This window comes from Mobula birostris, chromosome 4 (genome assembly GCF_030028105.1).
Source record: "Mobula birostris isolate sMobBir1 chromosome 4, sMobBir1.hap1, whole genome shotgun sequence".
Taxonomy (NCBI): Eukaryota; Metazoa; Chordata; class Chondrichthyes; order Myliobatiformes; family Myliobatidae; genus Mobula; species Mobula birostris.
The window spans coordinates 136,728,149-136,754,023 of NC_092373.1; the positions used below are offsets into that span (position 1 = coordinate 136,728,149).

Consider the following 25,875-nt stretch of genomic DNA (forward strand, 5'->3'; position numbering starts at 1 on the left):
ATCCTCGTGGGTTGAGTTAAGAAACTGCAAGGGTAAAAGGACCCTGATGTATACAGCCCTCCCAACAGTAGCTGGGATGTGAACCACAGATTACAACAGGAAGTAGGAAAGGCGTGTCAAAAGGGCAATGTTATGATCGTCATGGAAGATTTCAACTTGCAGGTCGATTGGGAAAATCAGGTTGGAAATAGATCTCAAAGAGTGAGCTTGTTGCATGCCTACAAGAGGGATTTTTAGAGCAGTTTGTTATTAAGCTTACTTGGAGATCAGCTATACTGGATGGGGTATTATGTAATGAACCGGAGGTGATTAGGGAGCTTAAGGTGCAAGAGCCCTTAGGAGGCAGTGATCACAATATGATTGAGTTCAACTTGAAATTTGATAGGGAGAAAATAAAGTCTGATGTAACAGTATTTTATTATTATTGTTAATATTAACATACACCATGGAATAGGCCCTTCCAATCCTTTGAGCCATGATGTCCAGTAACCCCCGACTTAACCCTAGCCTAATCATGGGACAGTATACAATGGCCAATTAACTTAGCAACTGGTACATCTTTGAACTGTGGGAGGAAACCGGAGGACCCAGAGGAAACCCACACGGTCACAGGGAGAAGGTACAAAATCCTTACAGGCAGCTGTGGGAGTTGAACCCGGATCACTGGAACTATAAAGCATTGCGCTAACCACTATGCTACCGTGCTGCCCAATTTCAGTGGAGTAAAGGAAATTACAGTAGCATGAGAGAAGAGTTAGCCAAAGTAAATTGGAAGGAGATGCTGGCAGGGATGATAGCAAAGCAGCAATGGCTTGAGTTTCTGGGAAAAATGAGGAGGGTGGAGGATTGATGTATTCCAAAAATGAAGAAATACTCAAATAGCAAAATAGTATAACCATGGCTGACCAGGGAAGTAAAAGCAGAAGAGAGGACATACAACAAAGCAACAATTAGTGGGAGGACAGAGGAATGGGAAGATTTTAAAAATCCTATGGAGATCAACTAAAAGAATCATTAGGAGGGAAAATATGAAAGCAAGCTAGCAAACAATCTCAAATTGGATAGTAACAACTTTTACAAGTATGTAAAAAATAAGAGAGATGAGAGTGAATGTGGGACTGCTAAAAAATAAGGCTGGATAAATAATAATGGGGGCCAAGGAGATGGCTGATGAACTAAATGAGTATTTTGCATCAGTCTTCATTGTGGAAGACACTAGCAGTGTGCCAGTTGTTGAAGGGTGTGAGGGAAGAGAAGTGAGTGTAATTACTACTACAAGGGAGAAGGTGCTCAAAAAGCTGAGAGACTTAAGGGTACATAGGTCACCCGGACCAGATGAACTGCACCCTAGGGTTCTGAAAGAGATAGCAGTTGAGATTATAGAGGCATTAGTAATGATCTTTCAAAAATCATTGGACTGTTGCATGGTGCCAGAGACTGGAAAATTGCAAATGTCACTCCACTCTTTAAGAAAGGAGGAAAGCCGAATAAAGGAAATTGTAGACCAGTTAGCCTGACCTCAGTAGTTGGGAAGATGCTGGAGTCAATTGTTAAGGATGAGGCAATGGAGTACTTGGTGACACAGTACAAGATAGGACAAAATCAGTATGATTTCCTTGAGGGAAAATCTTATCTGACGAACTTGTTGGAAATCTTTGAGGAGATTACACATAGGATAGATAACTGGGATAGAGTGCATATTGTATATTTGGTCTCTCAGAAAGCCTTTGACAGGGTGCCACACATGAGGCTGCTTACCAAGTTTGAGCCCATGGTATTACAGGAAAGTTGCTGGCATCGATACAGCATTGGCTGATTGGTAGAAGGTAGAGTAGGAATAAAAGGATCCTTTTCTGGTTGGCTGTCAGTGACTAGTGGGGTTCGGTGTTGGGACTACTTCTTTTTATGCTGTATATCAATGATTTAGATTATGAAATAGATGGCTTTGTCGCCTTGTTTTCAAATGATATGAAGATTGGTGGAGGGGCAGATAGTGTTGAGGAAACAGTGTTGCAGAAAGACTGAGACAGATTAGGAGAATGGGCAAGAGAGTGGCAAATGAAACACAATGTTGGAAAATGCACTTTGGTAGCAGAAATGAATGTGCAAGCTATTTTCTAAACAGGGAGAAAATCCAAAAATCTGAGATGCAGAGAGACTTGGGAGTCCTTATACTGAACACCCTAAAGGTTAACTTGCAGGTATAGTTAGTGATGAGATAGACAAATGCAATGTTAGCATTCAATTCAAGAGGTCTAGAATACAAGAGCAGTGATGTGATGCTGAGGCTTTATAAAGCACTGGTGGGGCCTCACCTTGAGTATAGTGAACACTTTTGGGCTCCTCATCTAAGAAAAGATGTGCTGGCATTGGAGAGGGTTCAGAGGACGTACACAAGTATGATTCTGGGAATGAAAGGGTTATCATACGAGGAACATTTCATAGTTCTGGGTCTGTACTCATTGGAATTTAGAAGAATGAGGGGGGATCTCATTGAAACCTTTCGAATGTTGAAAGGCCTAGACAGAGTAGATGTGGAAAGGATGTTTCCTATGGTGGGCAAATCTAGGACAAGAGAGCATAGCCTCAGGATTGGTGGCGGGTGGGGGGGGGTGTCCATTTAAAGCAGAGATGCGGAGAAATTTCTTTAGCTATAGGATGGTGAATTTGTGGAATTTATTACCACAGGCAGCTGTGGAGGACAGGTCATTGGTTGTATTTAAGGCAGAGCTTGATACGTTCTTGATTGGACATGGCATCAAAGGTTATGGGGAGAAGGCCAGGGAGTGGGGCTAAAGAGGGGTGAAAAGGATCAGCCATGATTGAATGGCGGAGGTGATCAATAGGCTAAATGGCCTAATTCTGCTCCTCTGCCTTATGGACTTAAACAGTTAAATTCAGGCATCATATAGGTTTAAAGTAAAATTTACACAAGGCAAGAACAGTTACCAGTAAGAGACACATCTCCTCAATATTCGTCGACATTAGTGTTACAAAGTTTTTTTTCAGCAATGACCAGAAACTTAGCTGAATTAGCTATATTAAATACAAGGTTACAAAACAAATTATTAAGTGGTGAGTGATTCACCTCCTGACTACCCAAGGCATTCTGCCATCTACAAATCACTGCATTCCTGACAAATCATCCTTCACCCTGATGTTAACCAAGCACCACCTGAACCTAACATCTCAGCTATCTTAGAGGACAATGACAGCATTCACATGAGAATACCAACATCAGAATTGGATATTAATTGCTTCTTTACTTGAATTATTGTCAATGTTACACATAAGAACACAGCAACTGAAGATTGTCATTCAGACCATCAGCTCTTAATTTCCAATTCAACAGTGATCAGGAATTGTCCAACCTACTTTTCCTCAAAATTCTATGTTCTATTGAGCTTCCTTTTATTGCCTCCTTCATTTAATGCCTTAGGTTCTTACTGACTAAAGGAGGTTAAATTTCTTTAACTGTAATCCTTCTGAAAATCATTATTTTTATTTTCTTTTTGCTAATGTCAGCTACAAATATGTGCTTATGGATACAGCTTGAAATTAAAAGATCTGACTTAAAAGTGAGATGGGTGTCAATTCATTCAAATTGATCTTTGGATCATTTAAAACAAAACATTGAGTATTTTGGCACCTCATCAGTTCCCTTGCTGATGCTACATATTTTTGAATAATATTGTCTGCACTTTTATAACTATTCTGAATATGGAAATTTTGGATAGTAATTTGGGGCATTAATAGGAACAATAATCATTATTGAACTAATCTTCATGTGGTCCTTAAAACATATAATAGGCTTTCATTGTTTCTTTCTTGTACTAAAATTCCGCGGTTGGATTTAATAGAACTTTAACCCTTTTCCCATGATTCAATGCAATTTCTTTCACTATATCTAGAATTTTACGTGAGTAAGTGGTAAAGTATGTTGAATAAATGAAGAGTGATTCTTTTCAATATCCACTCTCTCTTTGTAGCAATATTTCCTCCTCGAGTTCTTGCCATGCGCCCTGGCCAAAAAAGTCCTGTTATTGCTCATGACGACAGTTCCACAGATAAAAACAAGGAGGAGGTGATCTACACAACTGTAGATTGGAGAGAGTTTGTTTGTAATACCTGGCACCTGGAACCCACACTAAGGTTAGCATTACAAGTTATAATTCTAGAATGGAGATTATATACTTTTGGAACCTTTGCATTAAATTTGAAATTATTCCAGACTTGCATTTTTCCCATGTAATTTGAGGCTGTTAATCACACTTCAGAATTCCTTTATATGAAAATTCCTTATAATCACTACTTTCCTAAATAATGACCATTTACCAAATAAAGAAATTGTAAAGATGGTTTTCAAAAACATAAGTACAATTCCTGTAAAAGAAATGATCTCTTAGATTAGTAAGAACACATTTTTTAAACAAGAAAATAATTGCCTTTTGTGCTCTTTCAGAACCTTAACTACATTGTTAACAAAGTATATTTCCCATCAAAGATGTTAAGGAATTAACTGAATTTATATCTAGAAGTTAAATGAAAAATTTCTAATAATTTCGGGTACTTGTGAAATGTCTTTAGTTTGCATTCATGTTCACTTACTGTTTATAGCTTGCTAAGCAAATCAAAAATCTCAAGAGAAAAGTTATCCTTTTTATGCTGGAATAAAATTATAAGCTGTAAAACAGTTTGTTTGCAGCAATGACAAATACTTGACTGCTTTATATGAAAACATATGATTGAACCCCAACCTTTTCTTTGATTAAGTAACCCTAACATTTCACTTTGAAGGTATCACAATCATTTTTCATAGGAAATACATGGATCAAAAATATTAAGAGTTTATACCTTTGGCAATAATTGGTGATGGTTTAATAAAGTTGGCATGTTGATATTTTTAAACAGATTAATATCCTGGACTGGAAGAAAGATTGACCCCGTGGGTGTAGATTATATTCTTCAAAAACTGGGATTCCATCATGCCAGAATCACTATACCGAAATGGGTGCAGCGAGGTGTCATGGATCCATTAGATAAAGTTCTGTCAGTTCTTATTAAAAAACTGGGAGTAGCACTACAGGATGAAAAAGAAAAGAAAGGAAAAGATAAGGAAGAGCATCAAAAATAAAGTTCATTACAAGAGAACAGGCACTCATTGTTATTGCTGTAAATTTCATTTGTGGATTTAATGGTGTTTAATTATTTTAATAGAATTCAACTTTATGAAACTTTATTAGCAAAGATCAACTGGAGAATACTTCCATATGATAATTTAATGACTGGCATAACTGTTGTTATGAATGTATTACTGTAACGGTTTGCTGTGGTGCCACTTTAAACTAGTTCAGTATTGCACAATTATTATATTGTATATATGGAAATATAGTAGTGAACAGTGTCAAAATGCTGATCAGCTTTGTGATTATGTACAATGCATTTAATGTCTTTATTTTAATTACCAAAATGAACATTAAGAGTTATCCTATATTTCAGTTGTTCATAATTATATTGCTACTGTTATGTATTTGTTGTGATATGGATTGCACTGGAAAGAAAAAATGTTATGGTTAAAATTATTAATCACTTTATTGCTCATACAGAACAAAATGGTTATAAGTTCATCGGTGAATGTCATGTATTTTAAAACTCAAAAGTGAATGACACTGCTCTTTAAACTGTAACCACTCTCTAATCAACAAAACATATGCATTGTACTTCATATTAAGCTATATATTTTATTTTTTTAAACTGTATTGGCATATTTATACTGGCAACAGTGATGTCTTATCAACAAGATACTAAATTGACATCCCTTTTCCCTGTCATTCTTAAAAAAGAGCAGAGATGTGGTTTTAATCACTTAACATTTGTCCCTCATCCAACCCCTAAAACCACGACCTCAAGATTTATTTAATCCCTTTTTGTGAAATGACATGTTTATGCATTAGCAGATGTATTTCTGTAATTTACTACTGTGATCACAGTTCAAAGTACTTTTTTTCATAAAGTGCTTTGACAGATGTTGGGTTTGTTTGCTTTATTTCAGAGATTGACAACTTGTTTTTATGTAACATCTTTAACACACAAATATTAAGAGTAGATGTTGACCTTAAAGGAGGTATAGAGGCGTTTGCTGAGGAAATTCCAGACTGGTTTCCTAAAGCAACAAATAAAGAACTTGATTACTCTGGAAGTACTTCTGTCATGGAGGATTTAGAGATAGGAGAAATGAGAAAAGGAATTGATGGTTTTGATGTTGAAGCAGGAGCTCTGGAGTTTGGGAAAAGTCAAGCACTGGAAAATGCAGTTTACCAAATAAAATCAGAATGACAGAAGTAGGTTGGGATGGTAAAAGAACTTGCAAGGATGTGGGTGAAATCATTACTCAGCTGGGGTAAGGGATAAAATTACATATGGTTGTGCAGAGGCCTGCTTTTTTTGTGGCTAAGAAAGAAACACGGGAAAGTAATCAGTAAAAGTGGTCTTCGTGATGATCGGCTTAAAAAAAGGGGGGAATGAAATGTGGGGATCTTCCTGTGATTGTGAATGGAAAACAGGAATCCTTGCAAGAATTAATGAGAGAAGGGGTAGGGAAACCTTGAAGATGATAACTAATAATGTCTTCATTTTATACCACAATAATTCTCATTAACGGAAAGTTTAAAAATTTGATACAAATCTGAGATGAAGTATAGGAAGACCTGGTGGATAAGAGGGATTAGAGAAATAGCTTGGAGTGCTGATTGCTGGTGCTAGGTTGAGCTTGAAACACTTATCTGAACTCCCACAGACAAAGCCTATAAACTTCAATGGAAGGAATGGAGAATATGCATCACATAGTCTTCCACATGACCTGGTCATTGTGTTTGTTCCTTGCAGGCACATTGCATTTAACATCATCCTTCCATAAATGATTAGGCTACAGGTAGCAAAGAGGCTAGAGTTTTGAACAAAGTGGAAACTTAAGTCTCCTCTATGAATCACTCTGCTGGGCTTTTCACAACCTGTGCAGTCAAATATCATTTACATTTTCTAAGTACATTTACATAAACAGTAAATTTATTTGAATACATCCCAAGTCATAACTATTTAAAAAAAACATTTATTCTAACTTTAAAGTATTTTATTTTGGAATATCCCTGGACAATGTGGGATCTCATCTGATTTCCACTGTTATGTTCCCTATTTGTGTGAAGTACTCTTGCCATAAGCCTATTTAAAACTAATGAAGAAGGTATATAAGTCACGAAACAGCCGTCACATTTAGAACCTTTTCAAAATGCATTGCCATCTCTGGAACCTGTCTCTGCATCATTACATGTTTAAGTGTCCATAAAAAGCTTTAATGAAGTTTGCTCATCGGATTAAAATCATTCAACAATTTCAATAGAGAAACTGGATAACCTATACTTGGCTCTCGGCTGAACCAGAAACTACAGCTCCACTGACTTAAATCACGGGTGCATAAACGCCGGCTGGTATAGGTGCACGTCACTTCCAGATTGAACAGTCCTGCAAGATGCTAGAGATAAACCTGGTAATATTCCTTGTAACAATGGGTCAAGTACCTTTGAGCAGGGTGGTCGATAGTATCAGGCACTGTCTATCTCCTCTGCATCATGATGTTCCCATACACAAAAGGTCAGGGGTTGGAATGGTGAAACCTCTATGCGCAACGATAAAACAACAAAAAAACTCCTAAATGTTATATTTTTTAAAAAGGCTCATGATCTCCTCAGCCTACATTGTACTTTACCAGTCAATATCGTTTCCTAAAAACAGAAAACGTTACACTAAGAAGCGTCAGAAAGAAACCAATACAGACAATACTTAAAAATGCTCAGATTTAAACTTTCAAGGCTTTGAACCGGCGAACCAATGGGTTCTGCCCTGCGGCGTGACGTAGATAAGCGCGCAGGCGCATTGTCTCCGCGCGGTTTTTAGGCCATAACGGCCGTTTGCAGCGTCGAGTTGGCACGAAGCGTTCGCTGAGTTTGGGAATCTCTCGGTTTATCAGATCCCGCGACGTTCACTTCTGAAGTACGCTGCTCAGCTTTCTCTTCTTTTTAACGTGATATTTTACAGAGGTGTTAACATAGTAAAAGAAGTGATTGTCGTGTATTTATCATGTACGCAATCTTTTTTAGGAGGAGAGGAGCGGAGGCCTATCGGTAAACGTGGGATTGTGATTTGTGTTTGAGGGCATAGTCGGCTTGGGCATCATAAACATTCATAGGTTGACACTTCAAAAAATGATGTCAATGTTAATCATGTAGCACTTTAGTTTTTGTGTAGGAATATTTCTGTTTATGTTAAAGTAACTCAAGTCACTTCATTGTCCATGTTAAGAAAACCATTACACAAAGTATGTTAACGAATTTACCTAATTGTACCCATAATATATCATACTGTGAAATTCGAAAATGCGACAATAATAAAATGGTAAAATGTGCTCTCACCAAATGGAAATATTTATTTTTCATTACTTGCGAGTTTTGCTGTTGCGGCCCTTAACGCAAGCACTATTCGAAATTTTTTTATGTGTATGAATAACATGCTTTTTTGAAGACATGGTTTGATTAAATTGTGTGTATATGTAATCATTTTCAGGTTGTTTCTACTTTATGCAATTACTTTTATTAGCTGCAGTGTATTTTCCAGACTAATATTAATTCAAGTGAATATGAAATTTATCTCCTTAAAGTCACTATTTACCTTACCGCATTTCCCGAAGTGTATGATTTGATCCGGAAATTATGACAATTGAATCCTGCTGTAATCTTCTTTTGATTTTCTGGCCTTTCAGGCTTTTAAAAAAGTGTCTTCCCATAGCGTTATCATATGCATTAAAAAAAAGAGGTTGTGCGTTATGTATACTAAAAGATGCTTAGGAAGACAGTAGCGCTCAGAGAAGAGACCATCATGTAGAAACTTAATGATTTGAACATTGTATTTGTAGATGACAATAATTGGCTATAAATTTGCTGGTACAGCAGAGGAGAAATACTGTGTTGGAAGTATAGCTTTTCGAACTTTTCAACTAGTCAATAACTTCATGTATTGTTTGCAAATTGTATAATTGCAATGAGCACTATTATTTTTATTTGAATCTATTTATCCGTGTCTGTTTTTGCTTTGTAATAATTGGTAGATCCTTTTGACCCCACCCTCTTATTAATGACACCCTTGAAAATTTGCAAATCACATGTTATTCAATTCCTTCGGTCTACTGATTTTAAAAAAAGGGACGTGAGCTTTCTATAGGACCTGAATGTTTCCTTTATCTGGAACTTGGTTGGCCTAAGTAATTGTAGGCATTGAACATTACTTTAACCAACTTTATTGATTTAGTTTTTTTAATTTGTGTACTGTAGTGAAATTTGTTAAGAACTATCAAATCTGTTGGTGTTTCTGTTCTGATATGGTATAGTAATTTAATTTGCATTAAGTTTCTGCTTGAAAGTAATTGGTGGAAATTTAAAGGTATAATTCTCGGGCACTAGGCAAAATGGATGCATACCCTTTTGATGCAGCTCTTCTAAATGATCCCTTTTAACTAATTCATTGCCCATTTCAGGTTATACCTCTGACTCTTTTCCACAATTTGTTGTTTGAAAGTCAAGCACTACTAGGTGTTATTGTGAATTTTTTTGAGATGGTTATTATCTCAGATTCAAAGAAGAAATTTAATGGGGTAACATCTACCCCATGAGCCCAAATTAGGTTATTACTGTGCTTTACTTTCTTGATATTCCATTATTTTGCACTTTATTATTGTAAACCCTTTATTGATTTCTTCTTTACATTACCAAAGATAGATTTTTTTTTAAATCAGGTAAATGTTATTCTTTCCTGAGCCTTGTTATTTGCAGTTTCCCTTCTTGGTAGTTGCTATTCAAATATATAAAATGGATGCTCAAATTGTGATCAAATTACTTCAATTCGGGATGAATGTGTTTACTGTGCACGGTTGAGAGGATGGGAGTCAAAGTGTTGTTGGATAAGCAATCCTCCACTTGGCTTGCTTCATTAGTAAGTTGCCCTGTGATTAGGCTAGGGTTAAATAAGTAGGTTGCTGGGTGGTATGGTTCTGGAAGGTTCTGTACTGTATCTCTAAGTTAATCTCCAATAGGATTGCTATCTTATTTGTGCTTTCAATATTAAAATTGGTTGAAATAATCTTGTAAAAAATTACATTTGTTCAGTGGTTGGATGAAATGTGTGTGCAGTTAGTGCAAATAGAAGATCTTAACAGATACTTAAAGGCATTCGCACAGGAAATTGTACTTTTATTATTCGTAGAACAGGACAGGCCCTTCAGCCCAGTGATCTGTTGAACTAATTAAACCAATGACTCCTAATTAATCCTTCTTCCCTGCACATTGACTATCTCCCTCCCTTCTCTGCTAATTTGCTGATCTAAGAACCTCTAAACAGTTCTAAGCTTTTGGTCTCTGCTACCGTCTGTTCCAGTGAATTCTAGGTCCCCCACCACTTTTTTAACTAAATATGCCTCGCACATCTCCTTAGTACTTTGCTGCTCTCACCTTTTTTTTTTAAAAAAAAGAAAAAAAATACTAGCTGCCTATGTAGATATTCTACATCAGGGGTCCCCAACCTTTTTGGCACCGCAGACCGGTTTAATATTGACAATATTGTTGCGGACCGGCTGACCACAGGGCGGGTGCGCAAGTAGGGTTAAACTCACCTCAACATGTCTTTTACAGTTAGGGTTGCCAACTTTCTCACTCCCAAATAAGGGACAAAAGTAGCAGTCAAATCCCAGGACACTTTACCCCAGAAAGACTACCACGACCATGAAGCTTTGTGTGGGCACCTGTGTGCGTATGCAGGTACATACTGATTTTTTTCCTCCCACAAATCAGTTTGCCTTCATCTTCCTGACTATACTGTACATACATTATTTCTACTTTATATAGGGGGTGTATTTATCATATTCCTGCTTTTACTATATGTTAGTGTTACTTATTTCTGGTTTTATGTGTTATTTGGTATGATTTGTTAGGTTATTTTTTGGGTCTGGGAACGCTCAAAAAAATTTTCCCTTATAAATTAATGGTAATTGCTTCACTTCATCCCATTTTGGCACGAAGGGTTTCATAGGAATGCTCTACCTTAGTGGGGGAAATACGGGACAAACCAATTTAGCCCAATATTCGGGATGTCCCAGCAAATACAGGACAGTTGGCAACCCTATGTTCAAGTTCAATAGTGGGCGACAGGGAATGAGGAAAGGTGCAGCTGACTCATATTGTTTCCTCATGACCCGGTAGCATATGCTTTGCAGCCCGGTGGTTGGGGACTGCTGTTCTACATCTCCAATCTGATGTTACCTTTTTTTTTTAACCAACAGCCACTCCACACCCCTCTGCCTACCTGCCTGTCCTTTCAATACAATGTGCATGCTTGGATGTTACGCTCCTGGCTATCATCTTTCAGTCACGACTCAGCGATGCACACAACACCATACCTGCCAATCTAACTGTGCTACACGATCATCTACTGTGTACATTCAAATATAATACCTTCAGTTCTGTTTTCATCACCTTTTTCAATTTTGTACCCCATGTTCAAAGATTGATTTTGTCCAAGTACAATACAACTCTGATATTTGTCTACTCCAGACTGCCATTAAATACAGAAAAACCATGGGTGTAGATGAAAGAAATGACATCAATTGTCCCCCACCCCTGGCATGGGGAAAAAAATAAGCAAAATTTGCAGACCCTGAAAATCCCTCTCTCACACCAAAAAAATGACAATTGCAGAAAAGAACAGCAATGATAATCCCTGACCCACTCACTTGCAGAAAAGAACAGCAACAGAGTAGCCCCATGTCCCCCTTACATACCAAAAAAATTAACATCAACCACCCGCGAATCTGCCACAAGAAAGAAAACGCCAAAAAACAGAAGGAAACCAATATAAAGTTCATCTGATAATCACATATAGGAAATATTTCTCACAGCAGCACAAACTCAGTCCTGCTGTAAAGAGTGACCGCTGACCTAGGACCTAAAGTCGCTGAAATGGCTACGGACTGTCTTCATTGGGAGCCATCACTGATCCCCTCCCAGTTCACCTCAATGTTTCACTCATCCCACTGGCTGCAATTTTACTCTATCATTTGCATGTGTCCTCCTTCACAGTCTCACTACATGCTGGTTTTGCTTGTATACCAACTGTCCCATCCTCAACCCTATCCTTCTGGTTTCCATCCCCCAGCCAAATTAGATTTAACCCTCCCCAACAGCTCTAGCAAACCTGGCCACAAAGATATTGGTCCTCCTCAAGTTCAGGTGTAACTCATCCTTTTTGTACAAGTTATGCCTTCCCCAGAAGATATCCCAATGATCCAGAAATCTGAAACCCTGCCCCTTGCACCCATTCCTCAGCCATGCATTCATCTGCCAAATCATACTATTCTTACCCTCACTGACGAGTGGCACAGGCAGCAATCCAGAGATTACTAACCTTGAGGTCCTGCTTTTCAGTATTCTACCTAACTCCCTATATTCTCTCTTCAGAACCTCATCCCTTTTACCACTCGTGTCATTAGTACTGATATGTACTACAACTTCCAGCTGTAACCCCTACCACTTTAGAATGCTGTGGATCTGATCCGAGACATCCTTGACCCTGGCTCCTGAGAGGCAACATGCCATCTATCACCTCCTTGTTCTTTCGTATGAGCTAAAAGTCATCCAGCTGCGGCTCCTGTTCTTTAACATGGTCTGTAAGGAGCTGTAGCTCGATGTTATCAGGGATACTGGAGGCCTCCCAGAATTCCTACATCTCACACAAAGAACATATTACTAACCCTGAATCCATTTTCAGTGCACTAGCTATGTACTAATAGATAGAGGAAAAATACTTAATAGAAATTTAGAGCCTCCACCTGTCCTTGCCAAAGCCTTGCATTCGAACTGTAGCCTACTCTTACAATGGCTGTGTTGCTTTTCCTCACTTTTTATTAGCCCTTGCTAAGTTACTAATAAGCCAAGCAGTCACCCACTCCACAGACAAATCCCAACAGGCCTCATTTGCTTTTGAAAGTTGGTGTGTAAACTCCATAAGGAACTGTCTCCAACTGGGTTATCTAAGAAAAATTGATTTGAGAAGGACTGCAAGATTTGAGACTGAATTTATGAATCTTTAAAATGGGACAGTTTGAAAGTGCATAGTTTGGTATTTGGTGCCCCTATTTCAAATTATTTGAAATCGAGATCTCCATAGAGGGCCTTTGCAGGTATAGTTAGGATGGGAATTTGTGAGTTGAGCATCAAAATAGAAGAATAGTGGGGAGGCAGAGATGGTAGTCTATGCTCTATGAGAAGTACAGGGGTAGAAGTGAGTTCTGAAACATGAGATAGACCTATTGGCTATGCTCTTGCTATGCATCCAAAACTGGGATTGTCCAACAATATTGTTCCTGGACATCCTGGTGTTAGAGTCTTGATGTGACTCCAAAATGTGTTTTTTCCCATGTGTTATTGACGTACAAATCATGTTCAAGTATGCAGTATCTAACTCAGGAGTGTCCAGTTGAATTTTTAGTGTTATGATATAACCATGGACTGGTTGCAATTGCATTTCACTAATTTCATTCATGTAACACTGAGGGGGAAAAACCCAGCATTTTGCAACTCAATTACCAGACAAGCAACCTAAATATTTTGTATGATAGATTTAAACATAGAGTTGTACACTGTTCTTTTTCTTTGCATCAAGTTGTGTTGGTATTTATTCCTCTTTCAATGTCCTTTTTTCCCTGTTTCATGTTTCAGGATGTCCACTGAAAGTCCCTGGCATAAGGGTTTAGGAGAACCTAGTTTTGCTCAGATTTTAAAGAAGAACATACCTCCTAAACCTGAACAAATGTTAAATGTAACATGCACACCGCAAGGTGAAGGTGCTGAAGATTTAGAGGCAGGTGTATCCAGAGTCATTCAAATTTCAGGTGTGATAGAATGATTTCTAATGTTGCAGTCATGAAAGATCTTTCAGACAGTTCTTTATACTTTAATGACAGTTATTTATTGCATCTATTTGTTCTATCCATGTAATAATATCATTCTTGTATTAAGAAAAAGTTAAACTGTTTTATTAGAAACTGAGGTAGATGGGCAATGCTCAAATGAAAGTCATACAGCATGGAAATCGACCCTTTGGCCCAATTCGTCCATGCCAACTGTGTTGTCTCACAAGCTGGTTTGTCTTTCAGGGCCAGAGAAGTTGATAGACATGGAATTAATAATTACAATTGTTAAAAGAGAATTGTATTCTGAATTGCTAGATCTAATTCTGTGGCACTTTCTGGGAATGATGTGCTAATGCAGAATGAGCAAGGTATAATTTGGATGAAACAAATTATGAGGTGTCATCATTAAGAGCATTCTGGAGGTTTTTTGCTATACCTTGTGTAGCTCTTAATCCATTAAATTTGTTTAACAATTTGCAGGTTAATGAAGGTAAGTAAATTTATTTTTCCAGCAAGAGGAGATTCTTAGAGGATTTACAAGTTTTTTTTTGGGAGAATGAGGGATATAGCCAGCATGGCATTATGAAGGCAGGTCATACTTCAAGATCCTGAAGATATGACAAAGGTAGAACAGTCAATGTGATGTTTATGGATTTTAGTAAGATGTTTGCTAAGGTTCCCTGTGGTAGGCTCATTCAGAAAGTCTGGAGGCATGGGATCCAGGGACAGCTGGTTGTGAATTTACAGAGTTGCCTTGCCTATAGAAAGCAGAGTGTGTATTAAGATAGAGTGTATTCTGCCTGAAAGTTCGTGGCCAGTGATGTTACCCAAGGTTCTGGGACTCCTGCTCTTCTCTGTTTTTTAAAAAATAAATGACTTGGATGTGGAAGTGAGAGGGTGAGTTAGTAAATTTGCAAATGACATGAAGGTTAGGATTGGGGATAGTGTGAAGTGTTGTAGGTTGTAATGACACATTGATAGGATGCAGAGCTGGGCTGAGAATTGACAGATGAAGTTCAGCCCAGAAAAGTGTGAACTGGTTGATTTTGGAAGGTTGATTTTTGAAGGCAGAATGCAAGGTCAATGGCAGGATCCTTGTCAGTGTGGAGGACCAGAGGTATCTTAGAGTCCATGTCCATAGATCTCTCGAAGTTGCCTTGCATGTTGATAGTGTTATAAGAAGGCATATTACATTGGTCATCATTAGTTGAGGGATTGAGATCAAGGACTGTGTAGGTAATCTTGCAGTGCCATAAAACTATGGGTAGATCACACTTGGAATATTGAATACAGTTCTGGTCACCTCTGTTAGGAAGAATGTGGAAGTTTTATAGAGGGTGCAGAAGAAATTAGCCAGGAGACTTCCTTGTCCGGAGGACATGTCTTGTGAGGATAGGTTGAGCAAGCTAGAGCTTTTCTCTCTGGAGTGAATGAGGATGAAAGGTGGCTTGTTAGAGGTATACAAAATGATAAGTGGCTTAAATCGAATGGCTCTTTGCATCATCAATGAGGGCGGGAGAGGTTCCAGAGGATTGGAGGGTTGCGGATATTGTTCCCTTATTCAAGAAAGGGAGTAGAGATAGCCCAGGAAATTGTAGACCAGTGAATCTTACTTCGGTGGTTGGTAAGCTGATGGAGAAGATCCTGAGAGGCAGAATTTATGAACATTTGGAGAGACATAATATGGTTAGGAATAGTCAGCATGGCTTTGTCAAAGGCAGGTTGTGTCTTATGAGCCTGATTGAATTTTTTTGAGGATATGATTAAACATGTTGAAGGTCGAGCAGTAGATACAGTGTATATGGATTTCAGCAAGACGTTTGATAAGGTACCCCATGCAAGGCTTATTGAGAAAGTAAGGAGGCATGGGATCCAAGGGGGCATAGCTTTGTGGATCCATAACTGGCTTGCCCACGGAAGGCAAAGACTGATTATAAATGGGTCATATTCTGCATGGAGGTTGGTGACCTCAGGGATCTGTTCCGGGACCCCTACTTTTCATGATTTTTATAAATGACCTGCATGAGTAAGTGGAGGGATGAGTTAGTAGGTTTGATGACACAAAGATTGGAGGGCTGTCGGAGGTCACAGCGGGACATTGATAGGATTTAAAACTGGGCCGAGAAGTGGCAGATGGAGTTCAACCCAGGTAAGTGTGAGGTGGTTCATTTTGGTAGGTCAAATATGATGGCAGAATATAGTGTTAATGGTAAGACTCTTGGCAGTATGGAGGATCAGAGGGGATCTTGGGGTCTGAGTCCATGGGACATTCAAAGCTGCTATGCAAGTTGACTCTGTGGTTAAGAAGGCATACAGTGCATTGGCCTTCCTCAACTGTGGGATTGAGTTTAAGATCCGAGAGGTACTGTTGCAGCTATATAGGACCCTGGTTAGACCCCACTTGGAGAATAGTGCTCAATTCTGGTTGCCTCACTACAGGAAGGACGTGGAAACGGAAACCATAGAAAGGGTGCAGAGGAGATTTACAAAGGATGTTGCCTGGATTGGGGAGCATAGGCCCAGTGTCATCTCATAAACGCAAGGGATTCTGCAGATGCTGGAAATCGAGCAATATATGCAAAATGCTATATGAACTCAGCAGGTCAAGTAGCATTATGGAAATGAATAAACAGTCGATGTTTTGGACTGAGACCTTTCTTCAGGACTGTCATCTCAGTTGGGTAGGCCCCATTGTTTCTGTGGCTAACACAAGACTCCAAAAAAAAAAGAAGAAAAAAAAATTACTTTTGCTCTATCATGGGAAGATATGATCAGGCAGATTTAGAAAAGATTAAAGAGTGCTCATTGTTGAATCATAACTCCTGGAAATTCATAGCCAATATGTGCTCAAAGAAGCATTCAGATGGCATTGAACATCTTGAGTTTTTGCATCAGGAACACCTCAGCCCAGAGGACTCGAATTTGATGTACGCTAACGTTAAGGATGCATACAGCTCCTCTCCCCTCCCCCCACTGGGAAGGTCAGATCACGACCTGGTGCATCTAAAACCCTGCTACATGCCTCTGGTGAAGAGTAAACCTGTAACCTCGAGGACAATGAGAAAATGTTCAGAGGAGGCTTATGAGGCGCTCCAGGGTTGATTTGAGGTGACAGACTGGCAGGCACTCTGTGAGCCACATGGAGAGGATATTGATGAGCTCACAGAGTGCATCACTGATTACATCAACTTCTGTGTGGACTGCAATGTTCTGACAAGAACTGTCCTTTGTTATTCAAATAACAAGCCATGGGTGACAAAGGACATTAAGGACATCAAGGACATCCTGAACGCTAAAAAGAGGGCGTTTAGAGATGGAAATAAGGAGGAGCTGAGGGCAATACAGAGGGACCTGAGGGCCAGGATCAGGGAGGCTAAAGACAGGTACAGGAGGAAGCTTGAGTGGAAACTGCAGCAGAACAACATGAGAGAGGTCTGGAGGGGGATGAGGACCATCACTGGGTTACGACAAACTAGCAACAGAGGAGCTGAAGGCAGTGTGGACAGGGCCAATGAACTTAACCTGTTCTTTAACAGGTTTGACATTGTGGCCCCTGCCCATCCCCCACATGAGCCATCTGTTGTTGGCCCCCAACCAAGACATATTCCACTCTCCCCTCCTACCTGGTTTGATTCGAAGAAGGAAGTCTGAGAGTCGGAGCGTGAGTGCGGAGGAAGACATTTTTGAAATTTTCATTTTTTTTTTCCTCCAACGGCGTTCAGAGAGGTGGGACTGCGCAGGCGTGTGACGTCGGGCAGTGCAGCGCGGCAGATTTAAAAGGAACAGAGCCTCATACAACGGGCAGCGTAGTTTGCGGGCGGCGGAATGAGCCGGGAGCAGAGTGAAGACTTAAGGGCTTCGGCTCAACGGGCTTAGGCGGAAACGGACGAGGCGAGGAAGGTTTGGTATTCATTTTCTGTTGTTATTTGAGGAGAGGGGCAGTATGAGTGTGAGGGCAGTTTGTTGTTCTCGGTGTCAGATGTGGGAGGCCCTGGAGTCTCTGAGCCTCCCGGATGTCTACATCTGCGCCAAGTGCATCGAGATGCAGCTCCTAAGGGACCGCATTACGGAACTGGAGCTGCAGCTGGATGACCTTCGTCTGGTCAGGGAGAGTGAGGAGTTGATAGAGAGGAGTTACAGGCAGGTAGTCACACCGGGGCCACGGGAGGCAGACAAGTGGGTCACGGTTAGGAGGGGGAAGGGGAAGAGTCAGGTAATAGATAGTACCCCGGTGGCTGTGCCCCGTAACAATAGGTACTCCTGTTTGAGTACTGTTGGGGGGGATAGCTTACCCGGGGGAAGCGACAGTGGCCGTGCCTCCGGCACAGAGTCCGGCCCTGTAGCTCAGAAGGGTAGGGAAAGGAAGAGGAGGGCAGTTGTGATAGGGGACTCGATAGTAAGGATTTCAGATAGGCGATTCTGTGTATGCAGTCCAGAGACCCGGATGGTAGTTTGCCTCCCTGGTGCCAGGGTCCAGGATATTTCTGATCGTGTTCAAGATATCCTGAAGTGGGAGGGTGGGGGGCCAGAGGTCGTGGTACATATAGGTACCAATGACATAGGTAGGAAAAGGGAAGAGGTCCTGAAAGGAGAATATAGGGAGCTAGGAAGCGAGTTGAGAAAAAGGACTGCAAAGGTAGTAATCTCGGGATTACTGCCTGTGCCACGCGACGGTGAGTGTAGGAATGCGATGAGGTGGAGGATAAATGCGTGGCTGAGGGATTGGAGCAGGAGGCAGGGATTCAAGTTTTTGGATCATTGGGACCTCTTTTGGCGCAGGCGTGACCTGTACAAAAAGGATGGGTTACACTTGAATCCTAGGGGGACCAATATCCTGGCAGGGAGGTTAGCGAGGGCTACTGAGGTGACTTTAAACTAGAATGGTTGGGGGGTGGGAATCAAATTAAAGAGGCTAGGCGTGAGGAGGTTAGTTCACAACGGGGATGGGAACCAGAGCAGAGAGACAGAGGGGTGTAAAGTGAGGGTAGAAGCAAAAAGTAGTAAGGAGAAAAGTAAAAGTGGCAGGCCGACAAATCCAGGGCAAGCATCAAAAAGGGCCACTTTTCAACATAATTGTAAAGGGCTAAGAGAGTTGTAAATGAGCACCTGAAGGCTTTGTGTGTCAATGCAAGGAGCATTCGTAACAAGGTGGATGAATTGAAAGTGCAGATTGTTATTAATGATTATGATATAGTTGGGATTATAGAGACATGGCTCCAGGGTGACCAAGGATGGGAGCTCAATGTTCAGGGATGTTCAATATTCAGGAGAGATAGACATGAAAGAAAAGGAAGTGGGGTGGCGTTGCTGGTTAAAGAAGAGATTAACGCAATAGAAAGGAAGAACATCAGCCGGGAAGATGTGGAATCGATATGGGTAGAGCTGCGTAACACTAAGGGGCAGAAAACGTTGGTGGGAGTTGTGTACAGGCCACCTAACAGTAGTAGTGAGGTTGGAGATGGTATTAAACAGGAAATTAGAAATGTGTGCAATAAAGGAACAGCAGTTATAATGGGTGACTTCAATCTACATGTAGATTGGGTGAACCAAATTGGTAAAGGTGCTGAGGAAGACGATTTCTTGGAATGTATGGGGGATGGCTTTTTGAACCAACATGTCGAGGAACCAGCTAGAGAGCAGGCTATTCTAGACTGGGTTTTGAGCAATAAGGAAGGGTTAATTAGCAATCTTGTCGTGAGAGGCTCCTTGGGTAAGAGTGACCATAATATGGTGGGATTCTTCATTAAGGTGGAGAGTGACATAGTTAATTCAGAAACAAAGGTTCTGAACTTAAAGAGGGGTAACTTTGAAGGTATGAGACGTGAATTAGCTAAGATAGACTGGCAAATGACACTTAAAAGATTGACGGTGGATATGCAATGGCAAGCATTTAAAGATTGCATGGATGAACTACAACAATTGTTCATCCCAGTTTGGCAAAAGAGTAAATCAAGGAAGGTAGTGCACCCGTGGCTGACTAGAGAAATTAGGGATAGTATCAATTCCAAAGAAGAAGCATACAAATTAGCCAGAAAAAGTGGCTCACCTGAGGACTGGGAGAAATTCAGAGTTCAGCAGAGGAGGACAAAGGGCTTAATTAGGAAGGGGAAAAAAGATGAGAGAAAACTGGCAGGGAACATAAAAACTGACTGTAAAAGCTTTTATAGATATGTAAAAAGGAAAAGACTGGTAAAGACAAATGTAGGTCCCCCACAGACAGAAACAGGTGAATTGATTATGGGGAGCAAGGACATGGCAGACCAATTGAATAATTACTTTGGTTCTGTCTTCACTAAGGAGGACATAAATAATCTTCCAGAAATAGTAGGGGACAGAGGGTCCAGTGAGATGGAGGAACTGAGCGAAATACATGTTAGTAGGGAAGTGGTGTTAGGTAAATTGAAGGGATTAAAGGCAGATAAATCCCCAGGGCCAGATGGTCTGCATCCCAGAGTGCTTAAGGAAGTAGCCCAAGAAATAGTGGATGCATTAGTGATAATTTTTCAAAACTCGTTAGATTCTGGACTAGTTCCTGAGGATTGGAAGGTGGCTAATGTAACCCCACTTTTTAAAAAAGGAGGGAGAGAGAAACCGGGGAATTATAGACCGGTTAGCCTAACGTCGGTGGTGGGGAAACTGCTGGAGTCAGTTATCAAAGTCAGCACATTTGGAAAGCGGTGAAATCATCGGACAAAGTCAGCATGGATTTGTGAAAGGAAAATCATGTTTGACGAATTTTATAGAATTTTTTGAGGATGTAACTAGTAGAGTGGATAGGGGAGAACCAGTGGATGTGGTATATTTGGATTTTCAAAAGGCTTTTGACAAGGTCCCACACAGGAGATTAGTGTGCAAACTTAAAGCACACTGTATTGGGGGTAAGGTATTGATGTGGATAGAGAATTGGTTAGCAGACAGGAAGCAAAGAGTGGGAATAAACGGGACCTTTTCAGAATGGCAGGCAGTGACTAGTGGGGTACCGCAAGGCTCAGTGCTGGGACTCCAGTTGTTTACAATATATATTAATGACTTGGATGAGGGAATTAAATGCAGCATCTCCAAGTTTGCAGATGACATGAAGCTGGGCGGCAGTGTTAGCTGTGAGGAGGATGCAGGGTGACTTGGATAGGTTGGGTGAGTGGGCAAATTCATGGCAGATGCAATTTAATGTAGATAAATGTGAAGTTATCCACTTTGGTGGCAAAAATAGGAAAACATTATTATCTGAATGGTGGCCGATTAGGAAAAGGGGAGGTGCAACGAGACCTGGGTGTCATTATACACCAGTCATTGAAAGTGGGCATGTAGGTACAGCAGGCGGTGAAAAAGGCGAATGGTATGCTGGCATTTATAGCGAGAGGATTTGAGTACAGGAGCAGGGAGGTACTACTGCAGTTGTACAAGGCCTTGGTGAGACCACACCTGGAGTATTGTGTGCAGTTTTGGTCCCCTAATCTGAGGAAAGACATCCTTGCCATAGAGGGAGTACAAAGAAGGTTCACCAGATTGATTCCTGGGATGGCAGGACTTTCATATGAAGAAAGACTGGATGAACTGGGCTTGCACTCGTTGGAATTTAGAAGATTGAGGGGGGATCTGATTGAAACGTACAAAATCCTAAAGGGATTGGACAGGCTAGATGCAGGAAGATTGTTCCCGATGTTGGGGAAGTCCAGAACGAGGGGTCACAGTTTGAGGATAAGAGGGAAGCCTTTTAGGACTGAGATTAGGCAAAACTTCTTCACACAGAGAGTGGTGAATCTGTGGAATTCTCTGCCACAGGAAACAGTTGAGGCCAGTTCATTGGCTATATTTAAGAGGGAGTTAGATATGGCCCTTGTGGCTACGGGGATCAGGGGGTATGGAGGGAAGGCTGGTGCAGGGTTCTGAGTTGGATGATCAGCCATGATCATAATAAATGGTGGTGCAGGCTCGAAGGGCTGAATGGCCTACTCCTGCACCTATTTTCTATGTTTCTACCCCTCCTCACCGTCCCCCACCCTGCTCTCATGAGTATACCCCTTCCCCACACGAAACCACCACGGTGGGCTTCACAGCTCTACAGGTGAGAAGACAGCTGAAACGTCTCAACCCAAGCAAGGCTGCAGGACTGGATGGTGTCAGTACCAGGGTGCTCAAAGCCTGTGCCCCTCAGCTATGTGGAGTACTTCACCATGTATTCAACCTGAGCCTGAGGCTCCGGAGGGTTCCTGTACTGTGGATGACGTCCTGCCTCGTCCCTGTGCCGAAGGTGCCGCGCCCCAGCAGCCTCTATGACTACAGACCGGTGGCACTGACCTCCCACATCATGAAGACCCTGGAGAGACTTGTTCTGGAGCTGCTCCGGCCTATGGTCAGGTCACACAGATCCCCTCCAGTTCGCCTACCAGCCCCGACTAGGAGCTGAGGATGCCGTCGTCTACCTGCTGAACCATGTCTACGCCCACCTGGACAAGCCAGCGAGCACTGTGAGGGTTATGTTTTTTGACTTCTCCAGTGCGTTCAACATCATCCGCCCTGCTCTGCTGGGGGAGAAGCTGACAGCGATGCAGACGGATGCTTCCCTGGTATCATGGATTCTTGATTACCTGACTGGCAGACCACAGTATGTGTGCTTGCAAAACTGTGTGTCCAACAGAGTGATCAGCAGCACTGGGGCTCCACAGGGGACTGTCTTGTTTCCCTTTCTCTTCACCATTTACACCTCGGACTTCATCTACTGCACAGAGTCTTGTCATCTTCAGAAGTTTTCGGATGACTCTGCCATAGTTGGATGCATCAGCAAAGGAGATGAGGCTGAGTACAGGGCTGCGGTAGGAAACTTTGTCACGTGGTGTGAGCAGAATTATCTGCAGCTTAATGTGAAAAAGGCTAAGGAGCTGGTGGTAGACTTGAGGAGAGCTAAGGTACCGGTGACCCCTGTTTCCATCCAGGGGGTCAGTGTGGACATGGTGGAGGATTACAAATACCTGGGGATACGAATTGATAATAAACTGGACTGGTCAAAGAACATTGAGGCTGTCTACAAGAAGGGTCAGAGCCGTCTGTATTTCCTGAGGAGACTGAGGTCCTTAAACATCTGCTGGACGATGCTGAGGATGTTCTACGAGTCTGTGGTGGCCAGTGCGATCATGTTTGCTGCTGTGTGCTGGGGCAGCAGGCTGAGGGTAGCAGACACCAACAGAATCAACAAACTCATTCGTAAGGCCAGTGATGTTGTGGGGATGGAACTGGACTCTCTCACGGTGGTGTCTGGAAAGAGGATGCTGCCCAAGTTGCATGCCATCTTGGTCAATGTGTCCCATCCAGTACATAATGTACTGGGTGGGGCACAGGAGTACATTCAGCCAGAGACTCATTCCACCGAGATGCAGCACAGAGCGTCATAGGAGGTCATTCCTGCCTGTGGCCATCAAACTTTACACCTCCTTTCTTGGAGGGTCAGACACCCTGAGACAATAGGCTGGTCCTGGACTTAATTTCATAATTTACTGGCATAATTTAAATATTACTATTTAACTATTTATGGTTCTATTATTATTTATGGTGCATTTGTAACGAAAACCAATTTTCCTCCGGGATCAATAAAGTATGACTATGACTGGTGGAAGGAGCATATCATCTCACAAACTTGGTCCTTCGGTGCCTTTTCAGTCATGTCCTGTAAGAGTTCTCTCAGTAGCGTTATCAGTCACATCAGAGCTCACAGAACTGGAATGGGTGTTCAATGCTGTGGAGCTTCCAAAGAAGAACAAATCTTGAATCGACACCAGTATATTATTTGCTCCTACATGCTCTTATTTACTAAATTCTTGTTTGGCACTTTCTTGAGGGCCTCAGGAAAACATAAATGCAGTAGGTTTTGTGGGGATTCAAAAAAAAATCCATTAATCACATTCTTTAGGGCACCATGTGTAGTGTTGATATGAATGTAGGTAATTCTATTGTATCTGACTTTATGTCTAATAATCTGTAAAATAATATGTTTTGATTACAAATAAATTCATTTTGCTTTTCACTTGTATGTTTTCACAGGTCAGTATCCAAAGTCACAATTTGCTGACTATCCTAAATCACTCCCAAACAGTGCATTGCCACCTAAGAAGGTTTCTAGGGAATTTATTGATAAATACAGACGTGGTGACATCAACCCAGTTTCAGCTTTACATCAATATGCACAGATGTTACGAGTACAACTAATTTTAAAAGAAACAGTAGCAGCAGGTAAATGTAATTTGAAGCAGATGTCTTGCTGCAAATTACTGTCATTTATTATAGTGATTTCCTTCAGCTAAAATTAATAAATTTAACTTTTCAGGCAACATATTTGGACAGTACTTTGCATTCTGTGCTGTGGTTGATGGTGTTGAATATAGAACTGGAATGGGCCAGAATAAGAAAGAAGCAAAAGCCAATGCTGCACAATTAGCTCTTGATGAACTTCTGGCCACAGAACTGAATAAAACTTCAAGTAAGTTTCCAGAACAGTCTCAAAATTACTCAGACTGATTGATTTAACCACTGGACATTTTGTTGGTTAATACGATAAATACTTAGATTTTTTTTTACATTGGTTATTAAAACACCTTATTGAGTTTTATAAATTGCACATTTGATTTCTGAATCTTCATATTTCTAATGCATCAATTTGTAACTTTGAATGGATACTCCTGAATTAAGAGCATTTGATTATATTCATTGAAAACTTGTAGATTTGTATAGAAAAATAATAAATTACAAACCCACCACAAGAGTTTAAGATGGGGTATAGGATTGTGATTTATCATAAGCTTGCAAGGCTCACTGATAAATTGATTTAACATAGGTTAAATATGAAACTTGGAATTAATCTACTGAATTTGATCTTAATGGTCTTTCGTATATCGTGTTTAGCTTCACAACAGTTCATAGGAATTTGTGGGAATCAAATTAGGTTATATTCACTGGACTCAACTCTTCCTTGAAGATTTGTAATGTTGCTCCTGAATTCATGTTCACTCTCCCTCATAATAGTATATGTTTTCACTGAAACTAATGCTTTTAAATTCTTATGTTCACATTCATTCTATAATATATCAGTCGGGTTTGTCACTACCTTATATTACGTGGTATTTGTTGTCTCAGTAGTACAGTGCAAAGACATAATTATAAAATACAAAATAATTTAAAACAGAAGAACAATGATGCAATATTAATAGACCATTCAGATGAAACTGTTCTTGAATCATTTGAGAGTGGATTTTTAGGCTCCTGTTACTCTTCCCTGATGGTAGTACCGAGAAGAAAGCACATCTTGGATGGTGCAGTTCTTGCATAATGGATGCCACCTTCTTGAAAATGCCCTCAATGGTGGGGAGGGTTGTGGCTGTGATGGTGCTGGCTGAGTTGATAAATGCTGCAGTCTTTTTCGTTCCTGTGCATTGGAGCCTTCATACCAGACTGAATACAACTTGTCAGAACGCTCTCCACTGTACATCTATAGAAATTTGTAGAAGTTTCTATAGATACTAAATTTTCTCAAACACTTATCAAGTAGAGCTGCTGGTGTGCTGCCTTCATAATTTTATCACTGTTTGGGCCCAGGACATATCTTCCCAGATGTCAACAGCTAGGAACTTAAAGCTGTTAAGGCTAAAAGCCTTTTCACTGTTCCAATTGTTATCCAAGTAGGTGTGCTGTATACAACCCTGAGATTCGTCTACCCACAGACAGCCATGAAGTAAAGAAAGAAAAACCATGGAACCCCTTCAAAGAAAAACATCAAACCCCCAATGTGCAAAAAGAACAAATCACGCAAATGGTTAAAAACACAGAATATGAAACACCAAACTTCTAATCATTCAACCAGTCCAGGCATATTCAGTTCA

The 25,875-nt window shown here is 40.7% G+C and overlaps 2 protein-coding genes across 7 annotated transcripts in view; both read left to right on the plus strand.

The window, feature by feature from the left end:
- The window catches only part of kiaa1109 (KIAA1109 ortholog), a 433,731-nt gene extending 427,705 nt beyond the window's left edge, over positions 1-6,026 (plus strand). For all 3 annotated transcript variants that reach the window (XM_072256106.1, XM_072256108.1, XM_072256107.1), the window contains 2 exons: positions 3,990-4,152; positions 4,912-6,026. In XM_072256106.1, coding sequence (XP_072112207.1) covers positions 3,990-4,152; positions 4,912-5,134 — 386 coding nt within the window. In that variant the 3' untranslated portion in view covers positions 5,135-6,026. The remainder of the gene's footprint in view (positions 1-3,989; positions 4,153-4,911) is intronic.
- An 86-nt stretch (positions 6,027-6,112) lies between these two features.
- adad1 (adenosine deaminase domain containing 1 (testis-specific)) overlaps positions 6,113-25,875 on the plus strand; it is a 72,955-nt gene continuing 53,192 nt past the window's right edge. For all 4 annotated transcript variants that reach the window (XM_072256109.1, XM_072256110.1, XM_072256111.1 and 1 more), the window contains exons 1-4: positions 6,113-8,046; positions 13,815-13,987; positions 24,044-24,232; positions 24,327-24,479. In XM_072256109.1, the coding sequence (XP_072112210.1) occupies positions 13,816-13,987; positions 24,044-24,232; positions 24,327-24,479 (514 nt within the window). In that variant the 5' untranslated portion in view covers positions 6,113-8,046; position 13,815. The remainder of the gene's footprint in view (positions 8,047-13,814; positions 13,988-24,043; positions 24,233-24,326; positions 24,480-25,875) is intronic.